Source organism: Myxocyprinus asiaticus, chromosome 1 (assembly GCF_019703515.2).
Source record: "Myxocyprinus asiaticus isolate MX2 ecotype Aquarium Trade chromosome 1, UBuf_Myxa_2, whole genome shotgun sequence".
NCBI lineage: Eukaryota > Metazoa > Chordata > Actinopteri > Cypriniformes > Catostomidae > Myxocyprinus > Myxocyprinus asiaticus.
Window position 1 is genome coordinate 50,170,837 of NC_059344.1, and position 20,015 is coordinate 50,190,851.

Sequence of the window (20,015 nt, forward strand, 5' to 3'; positions counted from 1 at the left end):
TCAGCCTTAGATGTCATCGGAGAGAGTCTTTCAATGGTGTTGTGCTACCATACTGTAAATTACATACAAATTTACATTTATCCTGTGTGGTGTAAGTGGAATGACTATATGTGCCATTCAGTTGTCTTTGTGGCTGAACTTACAGACAGTGATGCAACATGATAAAAGGTCATTACAGTCTTAGTAAAAGCACTAAAACATTTCTCCTTTTAACAGGTGATAAGGGTTTTTCCGGGCCACCTGGTCGTCCGGGGTTACCTGGACTGCCCGGTATTGCCGACCAAGCGAAAGGTTTTCCTGGTCAGCCTGGAATCCCAGGCATTCCTGGTTCCTCTGGCTTCCCCGGACCCAAAGGATCACCTGGTGTCATGGGATTCCCTGGCATGCCAGGACCAAGGGTAAGCATTCTGTGTTCAAGTCACAAGTCAAGAACATTAAAGGTATACCAAGCATACTATAGTGCAATGTGAACATTGTGTCTTGTCTTCATGGCAGGGTGATGATGGTGGACCTGGATTTCAAGGATTTTCAGGCAGTCAAGGACAGCCTGGTGCCAAAGGTGAGATCTGTGTTGATCTGTCAATTTTAAGTGGATTAATTATTTAATAGAATAGTTCACCCAAAAATTCAAAGTCTGTCATTTACTCAGCCTCATGTTGTTCCTAACACATTTAACTTTCTTTGTACAAAGGAACACAAAAGGTTATGTTATGGTAAAGGTTATGCAATGAAAGTGAACATCTTTTGTGTTCCATGGAAGAGAGTGTGTCTTACTGGTTTGGAACAACATGAGGGTGAGTAAATGAATACCACATTTTCATTTGTGGGTGAACTATCCCTTTAAGATCTTGCCATGGTATTTATGAAATGTAAAAACCCTTCCTAACCTATGCTACTCTAACCTTTGAAACAACAGTTCAAGTAGTGGATAGAATAGCTACAGACAGTTATCATTCAGGACATTTACATGCCCAACTATAATCTTGAGATAATAATCAACTGCAGGTTTTTGCATAGTTTTTTGTCTGTCCAATGTACATGACACAATGTGTATACATGACACAATACATAACACGAATAGAATATTTGCTGTCGCGCATCACCTCTGAGCAGTTTCAGTATTATGAACATGACATTGGCAGTCTAAATGTGAAATTTAACTTCTCATTGAATGTACTTATTACTAGTATATATATAAAAAAAAAATTTATGTATAATTATAAACCCCTGCAGATAGAGTTTAGACAAGTTTTTCCAGTTTAGTTACGGACTTGTCAAAAATAAACACAGAAAAAGGAAAAACCGTTCCTAATGACCAAAACGCTTTGAAACCTGCAGACATTGACCTCTGAGACATCGTATCCATTAAGGCTGCATGGTTGATTGAGTTAAGACTTTATGATAGTTTTACTAAACTAGTAATTTACGATTACTAAACCGCAAAAGCTGCATTTTAATCTGCATTCACGCTTCAGTCAGAGTGATGAAGCAGCACTCTCTAGCAGGTTTGCAGCACACACTGAGCAGCAGCAATAGCAGAATGTAAAATGTTTATCATATTACAATTCAAATCGCAAAGTTTGTCAAAATGATTGCTTCCCTGATGTTGGCTATAAATGCAGTAAAATGGAAACACATTCAAATTACCAGAATCATCATGGTAAAAGAACGAGCAGTAGATGTATTCTTTTTCTCTCATTTAATATTATATGATTTGATTGATATGAAGTGCCAGTAACTGTCACATCTGTAACGCATTATTATGGGCATTTAAAATATAAATTGGAGGCCATTTGTTCATCATAACATGCACACAGTGCAGAGGCCAGTTATGGTCCGATTAAGGTGAATACGTGCTGGGCTAAGTCGAGCCACTATCGCATTATCTAGGTCTTTTAGTCCAACTAAGCAAAAAATCAGACTGGTGTGATTTCATGTAAAAAGACTAAAGTGATTACACGATATTTTAAAAACACTAATTAATGTTTAAGTCAAACTGAAATCAAAATGTTAATGCTTGTAAACATACTGATTGATTCCCCTAAAAATTATTTCTTTAAGGTGAGAAAGGTGACTCGTATTCAGTACCTGGGCCCCCTGGACCAAAGGGTGTGGTGGGAGATCCTGGATTCTCAGGTGGGAGAGACTTTTTCAGTTCTTAATATAGATTAAATATCTATCAATACTTTCTTTTATTTTCCATCATAATGAACATGATCATTCTTTTATGGTTCATAACCAGATGGTCCAGGACTTCGGGGTGAACGGGGTGATCCAGGTTTCCCAGGAGTCCCGGGATTCCAAGGCCAGAAAGGTTATCCTGGAGAGCCAGGAGCACCAGGATTTGGTGGTAATTGGAAGCTTGCAACCACTTTTATTATTCCATTATTGTGGTGATTTGATTCACTGTTGAGTATTTTCAGCTTTTTAAATCTCTTTGCATGTCTAATGTTTTTATATTTAACCATAGGCCCACCAGGTCTCCCAGGCAGTAAGGGTCTCCCTGGTTATCCAGGACAGAAGGGACGTGATGGAGAGCAAGGTCGTCTTGGAGCTTCAGGTCCAGCAGGAGAGAAAGGTTAATCAAGAATGTGTACCATTCCCAGCCTCCAGATACAGCACAATTTTCCATTTTTAATAAATATGGCTAACATCAAACTAAACATTTCCTTCGTAGTCACATATCTTATTTATCCTGATGCCATTTCTGAAATACCTTTACCTGCGTCTCACTTCAGGTCTACCAGGCTTACCCGGTTTAGATGGACTCAATGGTCTTCCAGGATCCAAGGGCCCCCCTGGAGTTCCAGGTAAATTAACTTAAATGGATGAAAAGGTAACTGTAACTTAAATGGATTAGTGTTGACGTGGCCTAGTGCCACCATGATCACAAAGTTCTAAGTTAAAGGTGCACTATATCATTTTTTTTTTTTCACTTCAAATGGATAGTTCACCCCAAAATGAAAATTCTCTCATCATTTAATTAATTTATTAACATTAAATAACACAACCGCAACAGGGTCCAAGTTAACAGCATTGTCCAAAGTGACACAAACTTGAACAGACACCCTAATCACTGCTCATTTATTTAACCTATGTCCTCAGGAGTGATTGAAGGTGGTCAGCAAGGAGCTCCTGGTAGGGATGGTCTGAAGGGAGAGAGAGGCCCATCACGGCCCGGAGCCCCTGGCCTGCCTGGAGAGAGAGGATTTAAAGGAGAGAATGGTGAAGATCATCACGCTCACAGACCACCAAGCATGCCAACATCAGCAGACCATCAAATTTGAATCTTTTGTACAAAAGGAAAAGAAGGAAAAGAAATTAATATATTAAAAAGTCAGATTAACTGGGGCCTGGGTGGCTCAGCGAGTGTTGACGCTGACTACCACCCCTTGAATCGCGAGATCGAGTCCAGGATGTGCTGAGTGACTCCAGCCAGGTCTCCTGGGCAATGAAGTTGGCCTGGTTGCTGGGGAGGGTTTAGTCACATGGAGTAACCTCCTCGTCATCACTATGATGTGGTTCTCGCTCTCAGTGGGGCACGTGGTGAGTTGTGCGTGGATGCCGCGGAGAATAGCGTGAAGCACTACATCTCCACGGTAACACACTCAACAAGCCACGTGATAAAATGCATGGATTGATGGTCTCAGGCGCGGAGGCAACTGAGATTCATCCTCCGCCACCCAGATTGAGGTGAGTCACTACGCCACCACAAGGATTTATAGAGTGCATTGGGATTTGGGGAGAATAGGGGAGAAGAAAAAAAAAGCAAAACATCAGATTAACTTAATCAGTTAAAATAATAGCTGTTTAATAAAGATTTTTAAAAGGGTGTTAGATGAAGAAGCCAGTTCAGTTTGGTAACTGTTCAAGAGCCCTAACAAAGACTCAACGGTATCATTCGGACTGTGACAGATTGATCTGGCTCAACTATGCTCAGATTCAGAGAAAACAGAGTGAGACTATTTTATAATCCACATTTGTCTGGACAGTCAAAAAACTTTGAAGCCGTTTTTCTCAGTTTTAGTATTGCCCTAGTTATGGTGTTTTGGTTTACTGGTACAGAACAGATTCAAGCAGTTCTTTTGAGCAATAGTGTAGAAACCGGTACACTCTACTTTTCCACAAGGCTCTTTAAAGAAAAGTGAAAGAGACTTTGAGTGTGAAAGAAAGCAATCACAGGGTCATTGCTGTTCTGACCAGCTTTGTTTGTACTTTATTTGCATGCAGTATGTCTTTGATTGTGGAATGTTGGTTTTCAGGTGCCCCTGGTCGACGAGGCTTACCTGGTAATCCAGGCCCCCCTGGCCCACCTAGTCCTTCTAATATCCCAGGTCTGCTCGGAGACCCCGGACTTCCGGGATTAGATGGACGAGAAGGTACAGGGCATCTCTATCCTCTCTTTCCCACTTATTTCTATTCTATTGCCTGTTTTATGCTTTACCAGAATAAATTTAGCTGGTGCTCTATGCTTGTAAAACGTATATTTAAAATAAATATAATAAATACCGAATCAGATCTAGATGGTTAACAGTTTTTGCACTGCACTTAAGTATGTTTTTCTTTGACCTCTTGTTATACAGTACCAGTCCCTTATAGTTCTTGTGATGTAGCATTTGTTGATCATTTGTAGGTACCTTTGGCCCTCCTGGCCTCCCTGGTCCACCAGGGCCTGGAACAGTCCAAGGAGACAAAGGAGATGCCGGATATCCTGGACTACCAGGTATACCAGGAGCACGCGGAGACCCTGGTGGTTCTGGAGCACCTGGATTTCAAGGCAACCCTGGATTCAAAGGTATTCTGTTTGCTACTGTTGATATGTAACATTTTAAATGCTTCATTACTTTTCACATTCTTTTACTGTGTTATTGTGGTTTATTTTTTATAATTTATTCATTATAATTGTGCTGTAATTATGCTGTATCTCTTTTGATTTTCAAAGGACAAAGAGGTGACCCTGGTTTTAGTGGTTTACCTGGGCCACCAGGTTTTCCTGGAGAATCAGGGGGTTATGGCATGAAAGGATTCAAAGGACAGAAGGGTTAGTAAATATTGTACCCTTAAAGGGCATTTTATATTATTTTTAGTATGTTAGTGAACTCTTCATCTGAAACAAGGCAAAGTGCATTTTGCATTTGAAATTCGCGCACGGCAAATGGAGTAGTCGCACTTTCCTAGGTTCCTCTCCCTTTACTCCTAATTTAACCTATTTAACCATTATATTTTCAGTTCACATCATTATCCTTGGTACTTAAAGTTTTCTGCATCTGCAAGTGAGGAGAACGAATGGATGTTAACGTGAAGTTAGTTAGTTCATACATTTTCCGAGCAAAGTGACAACATGGCCTCCAAAAAATCTTTGTCTGCTTACTCAAGCAAGGACGGTGCAGCCTCGGGGTCCCTGTCCTTCTCCACCACTGACTCCATACTTGCGGCCATTGAGAATCAAGGTGATGTTTTGAAAAAAGCTGCTTGAAGACACAAAGTTTTCTATTAACACCTGTCTAGATGCCATCGACAATACGTTGGCTAATTTACAGGTCGAGCAGTCAGGTGTGAGGCAGACAGTTGATGAGCTCGAAAGCGCCATAAACGGACATGATTCTCGCCTGAATGAGCTACAGAGAGTATGTGATGATCTTCGATCTACCAACAACTTTCTCCGAGGCAAAGTGAACGATCTTAAAGGCCGCTCGAGAAGGCAGAATCTTAAATTCGTGGGAATTGCTGAAGGAGAATAGAAGGGCCAGCCAACTGCTTTTATCTCTGCTCTAATCACAGAGCTCCGATGACTTCCCGAAGCCAGCTAAAGTGGATCATGCTCACAAAACTCTGATTCCAAAACCGTCGGTCGGTCAGAAACCACAGATCATCATTGCCAAAATGCACCACGATCATGATAAAGATCTCTGCATACTGCTTAAGACATGTTTAAACTCATTTTCAGGACGTTCTTAACTGAGTAATATGTGCTATCTGCTATCTGTAAGAGTTTTTTTTTTTTTTTTTCTTGTCTTACTTGCCGAGGCTTCTCTTTTTGCTCCGCTGTTTCTGAGCTTATGGGGAGTTTTGTATTGGGATTCAGCTCTGGGTGTTGGGTGTTCAGTTGGGTTTGTTCTACCAGACTGCGTTATTATTGCTATGTGGGATATTTTGGAAGGATGTATCTAATTTATAGTGAATGGCAGGAGCTATGAATGATAACGCTGGTGGGGTAAATAATGTTACGTTTTTGAGTTGGAATGTAAGTGGTATGGGGTACCAGATCAAATGAAGTAAAGTGTTTACTCACTTAAAATTGTTATCGGCCGATATTATATTTATTCAGGAAACGTACATTAAACCAACAGAGCTCAGAAGGCTTAGGGCTAATTGGATTTCTCAAGTCTTTCAAGCAACATTTTCATCTAAAGCCAGGGATGTTGCCATACTGTTTAGAATATCAATTCCTTTCCATATGTCCTCTGTAGTGACCGATACTGCAGGCAGGTATATCTTAGTATCTGGCTCAGTTAACTCCTTTCCCATTACTTGTTTGAATGTTTATGGTCCAAATACGGATGATCCAAGTTTTTTTCGTAAGATTTTTTATATTCTTCCAGATCCGGGCTCCACTAACCTTGTAATTGGATGTGACTTCAACTGTTATTAGATTCACATTTAGATCGTTCTTCAATGCAGGTCCCACCAACCATTAGCTCTGTAGGCGTGCTTAATAATTTACTTAGAACTACCAACCTTGGGGCCTGGGTAGCTCAGCAAGTATTGACGCTGACTACCACCCCTGGAGTCATGAGTTTGAATCCAGGGCATGCTGAGTGACTTCAGCCAGGTCTCTTAAGCAGCCAAATTGGCCCGGTTGCTAGGGAGGGTAGAGTCACATGAGGTAACCTCCTCGTGGTCACGATTAGGGGTTCTCGCTCTCAATGGGGCACGTGGTGAGTTGTGCGTGGATCGCATAGAGTAGCATGAGCCTCCAAATGCTGTGAGTCTCCGCGGTGTCATGCACAGCGAGCCACGTGATAAGATGCACGGATTGACTGTCTCAGAAGCGGAGGCAACTGAGACTTGTTCTCCGCCACCCGGATTGAGGTGAGTAACCGTGCCATCACGAGGACCTACTAAGTAGTGGGAATTGGGCATTCCAAATTGGGGAGAAAAGGGGATAAAAAAAATTATAAATAAAAAAAAGAACTACCAACCTTGTAGATGTGTGCCCGTGACTGTTTTGCCCCTTTTTTCATATGTGCATAAGACTTACACTCGAATTGATTATTTTATTATTAATTCAAAACGTATTCCTTGCGTGCTTCAGTCAAAACATCATAACATTTTAATATTTTACCATAGTCCTGTATCTATGCTGCTCAATCTTCCTCTACCCAAATCACATTATACTTCGCGTTTTAATCCTTTGTTAACCGACACACACTTTAAATCATACGTTATCTTCTTTGAGCCACTTCCTAGATATCAATGATAATGGTGAAATTTCAGACTCAATTCTATGGGAGACACTCAAAGCAGTTGTAAGTGGTAACATCATAACCTATGAATCCTCCAGCAAGAAAGAGAGGCAGAAACGCCTTGTTGAAATCAAGGCTCTTCTTCAGTCGTTTTGTAGAATACTATAATCTCTTTACACTTCTAAATGTCAGTTTTCTGATTCAGACATAAATAGGTTCCTCAAGGCCATTCCCCTCCCAAAGCTTACCGACACAGCTAGGGATGAATTGGAAGCTGAATTTACTATACCGTCCTGAGATTGTGGAAGCCATTAGGTCCTTCCCAAATGGGAAGGCTACAGGCCCAGATGGGTTTGGGGTTTCATTTTATAAAGCACACACAGGTATTCTTGCACCCTTGATACTTAGGATGTTAAATCACTCAGTTGAGATTAACACATTCCCCTCTTCCTTGTATGAAGTTCACATTTGTTTATTGTGGAAGAAAGACAGGGATGGCACTGACCCTGGTAGTTTCAGGCCTTTGAGCTTGCTCAATTGTGACCAAAAAATAGTTGCTAAAGTTCTAGCAAAGCTACTAGGGAAGCATGTGGCCTCCCTAGTTCATCCTGATCAAACAGGCTTTGTTCCAGGCAGATTTTAATTTTTCAATGTATGCCACCTGTTGAATGTTGTTTATGATACCCATAACAAGAATTCAAAAGCTGCCATTATTTCTTGAGAAAGCATTTGATCAGATTGAATGGAGATACATGTTTGTGGTGCTGGATCGGTTTGGCTTCGGAGACAAATTTCAGTTATTAATTAAAATGTTGTATCTCACCCCTAAACCAGCTATAGTTACTAATTTTTTTACAAGGCAAGGTTGTTGTCTAAGCCCCTTATTGTTCGATTTAGCCCTAGAACCACTGGCAATTTGTATTCGTAATCATACGGACGTAAAAGGTATTGCTAGATTCTCCTTCTTCGCTGCCCTCTTTAATGAAGTGGATTAAAAAAATGTGGTGCTTTCTCTGACTACTCTATTAACTGGGAGACAACTGGTATTTATCCCCTTGGGGAATGGACTTAATTCTAGATTTATTCATTCCCTTCCCTTCAAAATCTGTCAGGACCATTTTACCTACCTTGGGTTGGTCATTCCTGAACATGCTAAAAAGTTATTTAATCTTAACTTTACTGAATGTGTTAAGAGACTAAAAACATGTATTGAAAAGTGAAGAATTCTCCCTCTATCTTTGGTTGGCCATATAAATGCAGTCAAAATGGTTTCCCTTCCCAGATTTCTTTATCTCTTTCAAAACTTACCAATATTTTTGCCATCTTCGTTTTTTAAACAATTAGACTCTGTAATATTACCATTTGCCTGAGGCTACAAGGCCCATCGAATCTCCAAATTCCACTTACAAAAGCCAAAAGAAGTTGGTGGATGGCCTGCCAGTTTTCCAACATTAATATTGGGCAGCCAATGCTAGGGCTTTGATGCACTGGCGGGATGGAAGTATTAGTTCAGATTGCATCATTAGCGGCTCTCCCAAATGGCTTTCCATAGAGGCGCATTCTGTTTCTAGTAGTTCACTTCCAGCTTTATTGTTTTCCAGTGCCGTTATCCCTATAAAGTCGTTTTCAAAAAACCTTGTAATACATAACTCTCTTAGGATATTGAAGCAAATGAAAAAAGTGTTACAAATTTTACAACCTTCAACCAATATACCCATTTGTGATGATCACAATTTTGCACCTGCTCGATCAGATCTTTTTTTTTTTCACTTTGGAGGAGTAAGGGCTTGACCACTGTAAAAGACCTTTATATTGATGGTCACTTCATCTTTCAGTCAGTTACAGTTGAAGTCAGAAGTTTACATACACCTTAGCCAAATACATTTAAAATCAGTTTTTCACAATTCCTGACATTTAATCATAGAAAACATTCCCTGTCTTAGGTCAGTTATGATCACTACTTTATTTTAAGAATGTGAAATGTCAGAAGAATAGTAGAGAATTATTTATTTCAGCTTTTATTTCTTTCATCACATTCCCATTGGGTCAGAAGTTTACATACGTATTTGGTAGCATTGCCTTTAAATTGTTTAACTTGGGTCAGACTTTTTGGTTAGCCTTCCACAAGCTTCTCACAATAAGTTGCTGGAAATTTGGCCCATTCCTTCAGACAGAACTGGTGTAACTGAGTCAGGTTTGTAGGCCTCCTTGCTTGCACACGTTTTTTTCAGTTCTGGCCACAAACTTTATATCAGATCGAGGTCAGGGCTTTGTGATGGCCACTCCAATACCTTGACTTTGTTGTCCTTAAGCCATTTTGCCAGAACTTTGGAGGTATGCTTGGGGTTATTGTCCATTTGGAAGACCCATTTGCAACCGAGCTTTAACTTCCTGGCTGATGTCTTGAGATGTTGCTTCAATATATCCACATAAATTTCCTTCCTCATGACGCCATCTATTTTGTGAAGTGCACCAGTCCCTCCTGCAGCAAAGCACCCCCACAACATGATGCTGCCACCCCCATGCTTCACAGTTGGGATGGTGTTCTTCGGCTTGCAAGTCTCACCCTTTTTCCTCCAAACATAATGATGGACATTATGACCAAAAAGTTCAATTTTTGTTTCATCACACCAGAGGAAATTTCTCCAAAAAGTAAGATCTTTGTCCCCATGTGCACTTGCAAACTGTAGTCTGGCTTTTTTATGGCGGTTTTGGAGCAGTGGCTTCTTCCTTGCTGAGCAGCCTTTCAGGTAATATCGATATATGACTTGTTTTACTGTGGATATAGTTACTTGTCTACCTGTTTCCTCCAACATCTTCACATGGTCCTTTGCTGTTGTTCTGGGATTGATTTGCACTTTTCGCACCAAACTATGTTCATCTTTGGGAGACAGAATGTGTCTCCTACCTGAGTGGTATGATGGCTGCGTGGTCCCATGGTGTTGATACTTGCGTACTATTGTTTGTACAGCTGAACGTGATACCTTCAGGCATTTGGAAATTGCTCCCAAGGATGAATCAGGCTTGTGGAGGTCCACAATTTTTTTCTGAGGTCTTGGCTGATTTCTTTTGATTTCTTTTGATTTTTTAAAAGAGGCACTGAGTTTGAAGGTAGGCCTTAAAATACATCCACAGGTACACCTCCAATTCAGTACACCTCCTATCAGAAGCTAATTGTCTAAAGGCTTGACATCATTTTCTGGAATTTTTCAAGCTGCTTAAAGGCACAGTTAACTTAACACAGTAAACTTCTGACCCACTGGAATTGTGATATAGTCAACTAAAAGTGAAACAATCTGTCTGTAAACAATGGTTGGAAACATTACTGGTATCATACACAAAGTAGATATCTTAAACGACTTGCCAAAACTATAGTTTGCTAATATTAAATATGTGGAGTGGTTAAAACATTAGTTTTAATGACTTCAACTTGTGTGCATGTAAGTTTTTGACTTCAACTGTACGCATTAATTACGATCTATCAAAGTCTCATTTTTTTCTGCTATCTTCAGGCTCGTCATTGTCAAAAATACATTTTCAGAATATGCCAATGAACCCTGTGACCACCCTTTTCATAGTCTTCTGTGTCAGTCTCTGGAGACTAAACATCTGATCTCACAATTTGTGTCCTTATTTTCTTCTTATATTGCAATTTCCTCCAAACAGCTTAAAGATTCATGGGAGAGGGACATAGGTGCTAAGATTGAGGATAATATCTGGGCAGGGGGATTGCACAGAATACATGGATGTGCTATAAATGCCAGATTACAGTTAATTAATTTCAAGGTCATGCACAGATTACATTACTCAAAAGTAAAGCTTCATAATATTTATCCAACAATTTCACCTCTCTGTGATCGTTGTAAAGCTCCTGAAGGGTCACTGTCTCACATGTTTTGGACTTGTCCCAAGCTGTCTATTTTCTGGCAGGACATTTTTCATTGGTACTCCGTAGTTTATAATGCAGAACTATTGCCTGATATTGAATTAGCTCTTTTGGGTTTTTTTAATGTTGCAGGGTTATCTCAGTGTCATTAATCAGCATTAATGTTTGAGATGGTATTTGCCAAGAGGATTATACTAATGGGTTAGAAGTCTGTCTCTTCTCCCAGTTTTAATAACTGGCTTTCTGAGTTGGTGTCATCCCTTCAACTGGAGAGAGTCTGTTTTTCTAGAATAGGTGCCCTTGGTAAATGTTCTGAGATTCGGGCCCCTTCCTTGAACAGATTTCCAAAAATTAAGTATCTAGAGTGTACTCCTGCTGTTTATGTTTATTTTTGACAGTATTGTATTCTTTCTTGTTTTATGTTATTCAGTGTATCTGTTTTAGGAGTATCTTTTTCTTTTGTTTACATGTATCAGAAATTAGTGTTTAAGCGCATACGAATCCCATTGCAAGTCTGTTCTGTTCTGTATATGGGTTGGGTGAGGGTTTTTGATTTTTCTTTAAAAAAAAATAAAAAATAGAAATGAAGGAAAAAAATAAATTCATTCTAGAAATATTACCTCAGAAGTAAATATGTAAATCATGGGCAATGTGTGAACACACCAACTCTTGCTGATTATATTGTCATTTCAGGTGATCCTGGTCCTAAGGGGCTTCCAGGTACTATATACCCACCTAGCAACTATACTCAAAATAGGCCACCTGGGAATCCCGGCCCACCAGGTTTTGATGGGCCTCTTGGTCAGCCAGGAACACCAGGCCAGCCAGGCAGTCCAGGATCCCCAGGTGAGTGCTTTCTTCAGTCTTTGCAAAAGATAACAAAAAACAAAGAAAGATGGTAGTGTGATCCTCTTGTCTGGTATGAATCACTGATATTAGCATTATTCATAACTTTATTTAACTTTTCAACTCACCAAATTTCTGTACATTTTCTATAGGTCCCAAAGGACTCAGAGGGCCAGTGGGTAGACTTGGTCCAGTTGGTGCAGCTGGACCTCCGGGAGGTTTTGGTGAGCCTGGACCTTCAGGAGTCCAAGGACCCACAGGAACTCAAGGTACGATGAGAAAGTCTACATTATTAACACAAAGGCAGAACTCTGCCACACTCTGATATTGTTACAAAGAAAGCAATGTTTGTTTATGTGAAGGCCTTGGTGTACTACTACTTTTGACAAATGTTTTGTTAGTTAACCTAAAATGTGCTTAACAAGGTAACATCTAAATTGACTGGTTTTACTGACGTAAAAATATTATTTTTTATAAATGATTGCATCAATAAAATAACATGACTAGGTTGCACCAGTAAGAGTAAATGAAAAATGAAATTCCTGCAATTATTTACTCACTCTCATGTTGTTAAAACCTGTATACTTATTTTTTTTTCTGTGGAACACAAAAGTAGAAAGCTTTGAAGAATCGTTATGCAACCCTGTACAACAGCATACTAAGTACATAGTGACCTGGGGCCGGTTGCACCAGCTATACGTAAGTTACAACTTAGCCTAGTTGTGGTGTAAATGGGCACTTAGTCACAATTTACACACTACTAAATATTTGAGGGTTGCACCATTAAACTTAGGTAGGATGTAACCCTACATATAAACTATATATTTACGGAAGCCTCAGACCAGGAGTAACGGATGGAATAAAAAAGCAGACTGATATTTTATGACATCAGTGAGCTCATGTTTTGCGTGACAGGCATCAGTCATTTCGACATACAGTATGATGTTGACATTTACACTCGTTTATATTTACAAGAGAAAAAAAAACATACTTTTAAGCGGCTCTTCAGTATGATCTAACGGTGCAGTTTTCAGGGTGCGTCCCCCGTTGTCAAGTTTCAACACATTCAAAATATATACAGGATATTAAATTGAATAAATGTCTATTTTTCCAGCCTGCTGTATTAGTATTTATTTATCACCCCTTATTTATTTTAGATACAGTTCCTATATATTGTTATTTACACAGGGCAAATATACTATTTATCAAATCTACTTTTATTACGTATCGTATTTTAATGGGGATAAATACAGGTAAACGTCATATTATGCGACTACACATCATGTTACAGAGAGCTTATGACCTATTAGTTAAGTGTTGCCTTAAGAGCAGGTGGTGCAACCAGATTAAGCACTGAATTAGTTACAAAATAACTAGTAGTTACTAAGCCCTTAGTGTGAACTTTACGTCTCAACTTAAGTGAGACCTTAAACACACCTGGTTCAACCCTACCCAGGGGCTGTCAAGCTCAAAAAAAATAAAATAAATAAATAATAATAAAAAAAAATAATAATAATAAATAAAAATAAAAAAACACAGAAAAAAGCAGAATAAAGTTTGGGATGGGAAGAAATATCAAGTTTTCAACTAATCGCAATCCCAATTTGAACAATCCCAATATCGATTTTTAAAATCCCTAGCTTGATCTTTTAAACTATGCAATTAAAATGTCTATGATAAGCCACTGGCTGGTAAATCTTTAGATTTCACTCACCAGAGTTTGAGTAGTATAGAGACGAAAAAGTTCAGCACCGAAATCCTTTCTCTGCATGTTGAGAGTAAAAGTTTGGTTAGACTCTTTCCATGTAATGTGTGTCCAAAAAAGAAATTCACACAACCCATTTGTCATTGAATAATGTATCTTTTAATACCCTTTCTGTTTTTTACAGTAAGTTGTTGATCTAAAACAACAAAAAAGAAACATTTCATTCCAATCACACATAGCACGTATGTGGTAAAGAAGCCATTTGACTTCACTCTCGGTAAAGGAATAGTTCACCCAAAAATGAAAATTCTCACATGATTTACTCACTCTCCTGGGATCCCAAATGTGTATGACTTTCTTTCCTCAGCAGAACATAAATTAAGATTTTTAGAAGAATATTTCAGCTCTGTAGGTCCTTACAATACAAGTGAATGGGTGCCAAAATTTTGAAGCTCCAAAATCCACATAAAGGCAGCATAAAAGTAATCCATACTTCAGTGGTTAAATCCATGTGTTCAGACATGATATGACAGGTGTGGGTGTGAAACGGATAAATATTTAAGTCATTTTTTATCATAAATTCACCTCCCTGCCCAGTAGGGGGCTATATGCATGAAGAATGTGAATCACCAAACACACTGAACTGCTGCTATTCTTAAAGAGACTGTAACGTTTTAGCACTTGTTCTACAAATCAGTGTAAGTACTTGTAATTAGTGCAAATTATGCATGTTAACAATATATTAAATTTCAAGACATCATACTTACTGATGGAATACATCCAATTTGTACATTTTTAAAAAGCTAAAATGTGACAAATTATAAAATAAAATTCATTAAATACATTTTTTCATAATGTACCAAGTTAGAAGTTTTAACAACATTAGCTGAGAGAGAAACATCTTTCATATGTAAGCAAAATGAACATTATAACTAAAATACTCCCATATGAATCAAAACTGAATTTCATTAAATTGAAATTGAATCAAGTGCTTGTGATTCGGAATCGAACCAAATCAGGAAATCTGCATCAATACCCAGCCCTACATAAAAGTGTCATTAAAATATACCACAAGGCCATAAGCCTTATGACAGGTTTGTGTGAACTAAATTAAAGTAATTATTCACTGATAATCTTGCCCTCCCCAGTGTTTGAGTCTAGTGGAGTTGAAGAAAAACATTGAATAGCAACTTAAATTTTAGTCTGCTCCTCACACAAAGCTAACATATGGCTTCAGAAGACTTGGAATATAGCATTGAGTCATGTGGACTACTTTTATTGTGTTTTTATAATGGGTTTGTGTGTGTATGTGTGTGTGTGTGCGTGCACGCTTTTTGGAGTTTGACAGCCCCTGGTTGCATTTTTGGGTGAACTATTCCTTTAAGCTAACAGCTAGACAGTTTCACTTTATACATTGTGTAAGGTACATGGCACTACAACATCACTGTTTACATTATTAATCTCTTATCCTCTCTCCTTTAATGTTCTTTATTTTACTTTGACATGTCCTATACAGGTACCCCTGGCCAACCGGGGTTGCCAGGTCCTCCGGGGTTACCTGCGCGCAGTAGCAGTATTGGTTATACTCTGGTGAAACATAGTCAGTCCACCCTGGTGCCCATGTGTCCTCAAGGCATGGCGAAGTTGTGGGATGGCTACAGTTTGATGTATGTGGAGGGACAGGAGAAAGCCCACAACCAGGATTTGGGTGAGGCACTTGTGACTATTTATAACTAATATTTATACACTTGTAACTTTGTGACTATGTAATAAAAAAGAAAAAGATACAGGGTGTAATCACTTACTACAATATTGTTGTAGATCAGTCTGTTGTGGACTGTGTAATATAGGCGCTTATATACAGTTTGCACTAATGAGTTGACTTGCCGCAAGATAATGCTGTTAAAGATAATTCAGTTGAATTTAAATGTTTGCTTTGTCACAGGATTGCCTGGTTCCTGCCTGCCTCATTTCAGCACCATCCCCTTCCTGTACTGCACAGTCAATGAACTTTGTTACTACGCCAGCCGCAATGACAAATCCTATTGGCTGTCCACCACGGCGCCCATTCCCATGATGCCTGTGGCAGATCAGCAGATATCTCAGTACATTAGCCGCTGCTCGGTGTGTGAGGCCCCTTCTCATGCAGTCGCTATCCATAGTCAAGACCTCACCATACCTACCTGCCCTCAGGGCTGGCGAAGTCTGTGGATTGGTTACTCCTTCCTTATGGTAATATTCAGTTTCAGCATACATGCACAATTACACACAAATTCAAACTCAAACAATGTGCTTGCAGTACAATGTAGTAGAGATACACTCATGTCTATATACAGTCATGACCAAAAGTTTAATGCAAATAAATGGAAACATCCAGTGTATTCTTACAAGCATTTCAAATAAACATTGTCTTAATGTTTATAAATACCATCTGAATACTAGGCAAATTTACCTTCGGTTATGATAAAATAACCAACTAGTGACCATCCAACTAAAAATTATAATGACTTAATATAATGTGCTCATATGCAATTTATAACTGTCAGTGATATACAAACAATCCTAATTAGATTTGACTTGGGTCGTACGCTTTAGTCTAAAAGATGCAGTGAATGGTATTACTGTCAAAAGAGGAGCAGAAGGGCAATAAAGGCTGATTGCAATATCAAATAGCAAAAATACAGTATCAACAAATGTGTTCTTTTGACTATACATAAATGGCTAACTTTGTCTCATTTCTTCAGCACACGGCCGCAGGTGCAGAAGGAGGTGGTCAGTCTTTGGTGTCTCCCGGTTCTTGTCTGGAGGATTTCCGTTCCACACCCTTCATTGAGTGCAATGGTGCCCATGGCACCTGCCACTACTTTGCCAACAAGTACAGTTTCTGGTTGACCACAGTAGAGCTGGACGATCAGTTCGTTCAGGGTCCATCCCAGGAGACCCTGAAAGGAGAGCAGTACCGGTCACGCATCAGTCGCTGTCAAGTCTGCATGAAGATCCTGTAGCTTCTCTAGATGCTCAACAGGAGAAAGTGACTTTAATAAAACAGAAATGAGAAGAGGCATTTGAAGATAAAGAAAACAAAAGATAACTGACGGATTTGATTTCATGCCCTTGACCTAATGACTGTTGTTGTATATGACACCCAGCGGTGGTAATCTGATGTGCTATATTTGGAGAATATGGGGGTTTGAATGAAAAGAAATGGAGAAGAGATTATTTTTCTCTCTGCTTGCCTATTATCAACAGTGGTGCTACAGTACATATCTGAAATATGTATGTGTTTTTGTTTAATTGTTGTTCATATATTCACAGCTACCTCGGAGAGTGCATCTCAAACTCCCAGTGGACGACATACATTTTTCAAAAGCAACTTCTGATTTATCTGGTTGTTACTGCATTTCAAGTACAATTTGTATTTGCTTCACTAGCTGATATTGGTGCTTTTTTCTTGTTTATCATTGGCAAAATTGACAAACCAGCACTTTGGAATGTACATGAATGAGTGAGATTTTACATCATGGTTATCACTTGAAATAATTATGATTTATCTAACCCAATAATTATGTGTTCTATATAAATTGCACTGAAGTGAATATCTGAAAAATGACTGTATGTAAAGGTACTTTCACAAGAGCATTTGATTTAAGTAAATTCACCAGTCCTAGGCCATTCAAACATCCATCAAATGGTAATGATGATTATGGTTATCACCATATATCCCTTAATCTTTAAAAGATACATTTTTACATCAGTAATTTACTGTGTGTTTGAATAGAAAAGTGAAACATATCAAAGGTTCTTTTGTTAGTGTCAGAATGATTCAGTTAGTGTATTTGTATACTCAAAGTGTTAATGCCTTTTTTAACACATCTAATTCACTTTGTGCATTAGAGGAGCTATATAGACTAATTTTGAGTTGAAAAGTCTGGTTGATTATATAATCACTATTGCCACTAAGCCTTTCAGTCTCTCACTGGTAGCCTAGAGTACATATTGTATTTTTTATCATGTTACATTTCTTCATGTGTATGTATGTAAGTGATTAGATTATAGTTCATTTAATTCATCCCACTGATACAAAGAAAATGTACTGTACATTAAACAAAGACAAAGAGTTGACTTGTAAATTTAATAATAGGGAAAAATTTAAGAATATATCCCCATTTCTCTTAATTCTAAGACTAATTTTTTTAAATAAAAAATAAAAAAAATGGACATTTTTGAAGATTGGCTTTCATAAATAGACAATTTGCATTTATTGTTATTGTTTTTTACTGCTTCATTGCCCTGAGGTGTATATATTTCAGAACCTGGTCAATTCTATTAACTAATAAAACATTTTTATAATGAATTCAGACAGTAAATACTGTATGAGAAGACCTTTTCCAATACTTCATAAAGTGATGTAAGTTTTTTTATCTGAATGTTCACCGTGAGTATATCTATGGAACCGGTCAAATAAAACTTTCCAACTGTTATTTCACATTTTCACTAATTTGAGGATGTATGATATATGAATTTTTATTAGGCTGCCACCGGCCAGGGGAAAACTGAAATCTTTCTCTGGATCTCCAGGTCACAGCCACAACAGCATATTCAAAGGTGCACACAGTAATGTTTTCCTCATTGATAAGGTTTTACTCTAAAATAAACTGTCATTTTGAAACATATGTATAAAATCATGAGCACTCACATGAGATGAAGAATCAGTAACCTTATAAAAGCTGTTTTATTTCCGATGGAGAGGGTCCCCTCATGGGGGCTGCCATGACCAGCCGAATACTACACGCTTAATGTCAGTAACCGCCCTGTTATTCGACACTTTCACTTATGGAGTAAATTAATCATGGCTGACTGTGAATAGTTAATTTCAACAATGGCATCTGTAACTGAAAACTATTGCATTTTAATGACGCTGCATCAGAGACTATTTTTAAGAGACGGACCTCTTCTATTAAAATGAATGGGAGAAATTGGAAAGCCCAACCATGAAGCTCTAGCACAGGATGTAGACAGGAAGTCCCGCCTTACAGGTAAAAGACCAAATCACCTTTTAGATACAGACATCGCCTGTCATACATCTCGAGGATGCGTATGCACATTATCTATGATGTTGTTTAAACGTAAGCTTGGTAAGAAGTTTTTGAGGTTCCGGTGTTACCCCGATTCAAGTAGATAGGAGCTGCACTGTCATGACTGGAAAATAGCCTCCCGGGAGCGTTCCAAAGGTGGCCGATAGTGGACTGACTTGCTAGAAAGACTTTGGCTGCATCCACGCCAGGTGTCACTGTACGTCCAAGATGACACAAACAAAATAGTGCACCTTTAAGATTTAAACTGTTGTCAAAATTTAATTCAAAATTATGAGATATTCAAATGTCTCTGTCCATGGCTCTATTTGCAAAACCAAGCCACTTCCCTCGAAAAGGAAACTACGTACTTTGCCTTTAGATTGCCACTCTGTTCTTTCACTGGTTCCATCTCAGCACTCTATTTGAGCCAATAGAGCGCAACAGTGGCCGCCCACTTTTTCAGACGTCTGGATTCCGGAAGTATTTTCCCCATTCATTTCTTCCATAGACTTTTAATAAAATCCTTAATAAAAGTGTTGTGAGCCATGAAGCAAACTAACCAGCTCCGAGGTGAATCACAACATCACCAACTTTGTTTTGAGGCAAAAAATTATTTTAAAATCGGACATAAAGACAAAGGTACAAGTCTCTGTGAACTTACCGTCTTTTCTGAGGGCACAAACTACAATCCCATGAAGCATTGCGAATGATGTTATTGAATAAAAAATGATGGGAATATATAAAACTATTGATTTTAGGTTATTGATTATAAGTATAGAAACAATATATTTTACGTTTATTGCAAAACATCCGGATATGTACAAATATATAAGTAGTTTCACGGTGAAGGGAGACCGACTCGATTACGTCATTTACAGTGCGTCATGGGAGCGTGCGGAGACACGTTTCGCGGTTTTCATTGCCCGCGGTTTTCTGATTGGTTGATATTTCTTTACTGTACTATGGGTACTGTAGTTGTTTACCATGAATTCCGCTTTACCATGAAAACACGATTTGTAAACAATGCAGTTCAGATA

The 20,015-nt window shown here is 38.6% G+C and overlaps 1 protein-coding gene across 2 annotated transcripts in view; it reads left to right on the forward strand.

The window, feature by feature from the left end:
• Positions 1-18,579, forward strand: part of LOC127448170 (collagen alpha-6(IV) chain-like) — a 133,841-nt gene extending 115,262 nt beyond the window's left edge. Inside the window, exons 32-46 of one of the 2 annotated variants that reach the window (XM_051710510.1) lie at positions 217-398; positions 496-559; positions 2,062-2,136; positions 2,243-2,350; positions 2,471-2,578; positions 2,739-2,810; positions 3,106-3,225; positions 4,263-4,379; positions 4,634-4,795; positions 4,943-5,041; positions 12,046-12,198; positions 12,351-12,467; positions 15,420-15,611; positions 15,849-16,135; positions 16,648-18,579. In XM_051710510.1, the coding sequence (XP_051566470.1) occupies positions 217-398; positions 496-559; positions 2,062-2,136; positions 2,243-2,350; positions 2,471-2,578; positions 2,739-2,810; positions 3,106-3,225; positions 4,263-4,379; positions 4,634-4,795; positions 4,943-5,041; positions 12,046-12,198; positions 12,351-12,467; positions 15,420-15,611; positions 15,849-16,135; positions 16,648-16,908 (2,117 nt within the window). In that variant the 3' untranslated portion in view covers positions 16,909-18,579. The remainder of the gene's footprint in view (positions 1-216; positions 399-495; positions 560-2,061; positions 2,137-2,242; positions 2,351-2,470; positions 2,579-2,738; positions 2,811-3,105; positions 3,226-4,262; positions 4,380-4,633; positions 4,796-4,942; positions 5,042-12,045; positions 12,199-12,350; positions 12,468-15,419; positions 15,612-15,848; positions 16,136-16,647) is intronic. The other variant, XM_051710520.1, reaches the window with a different exon arrangement.
• Positions 18,580-20,015: the final 1,436 nt, after the last annotated feature.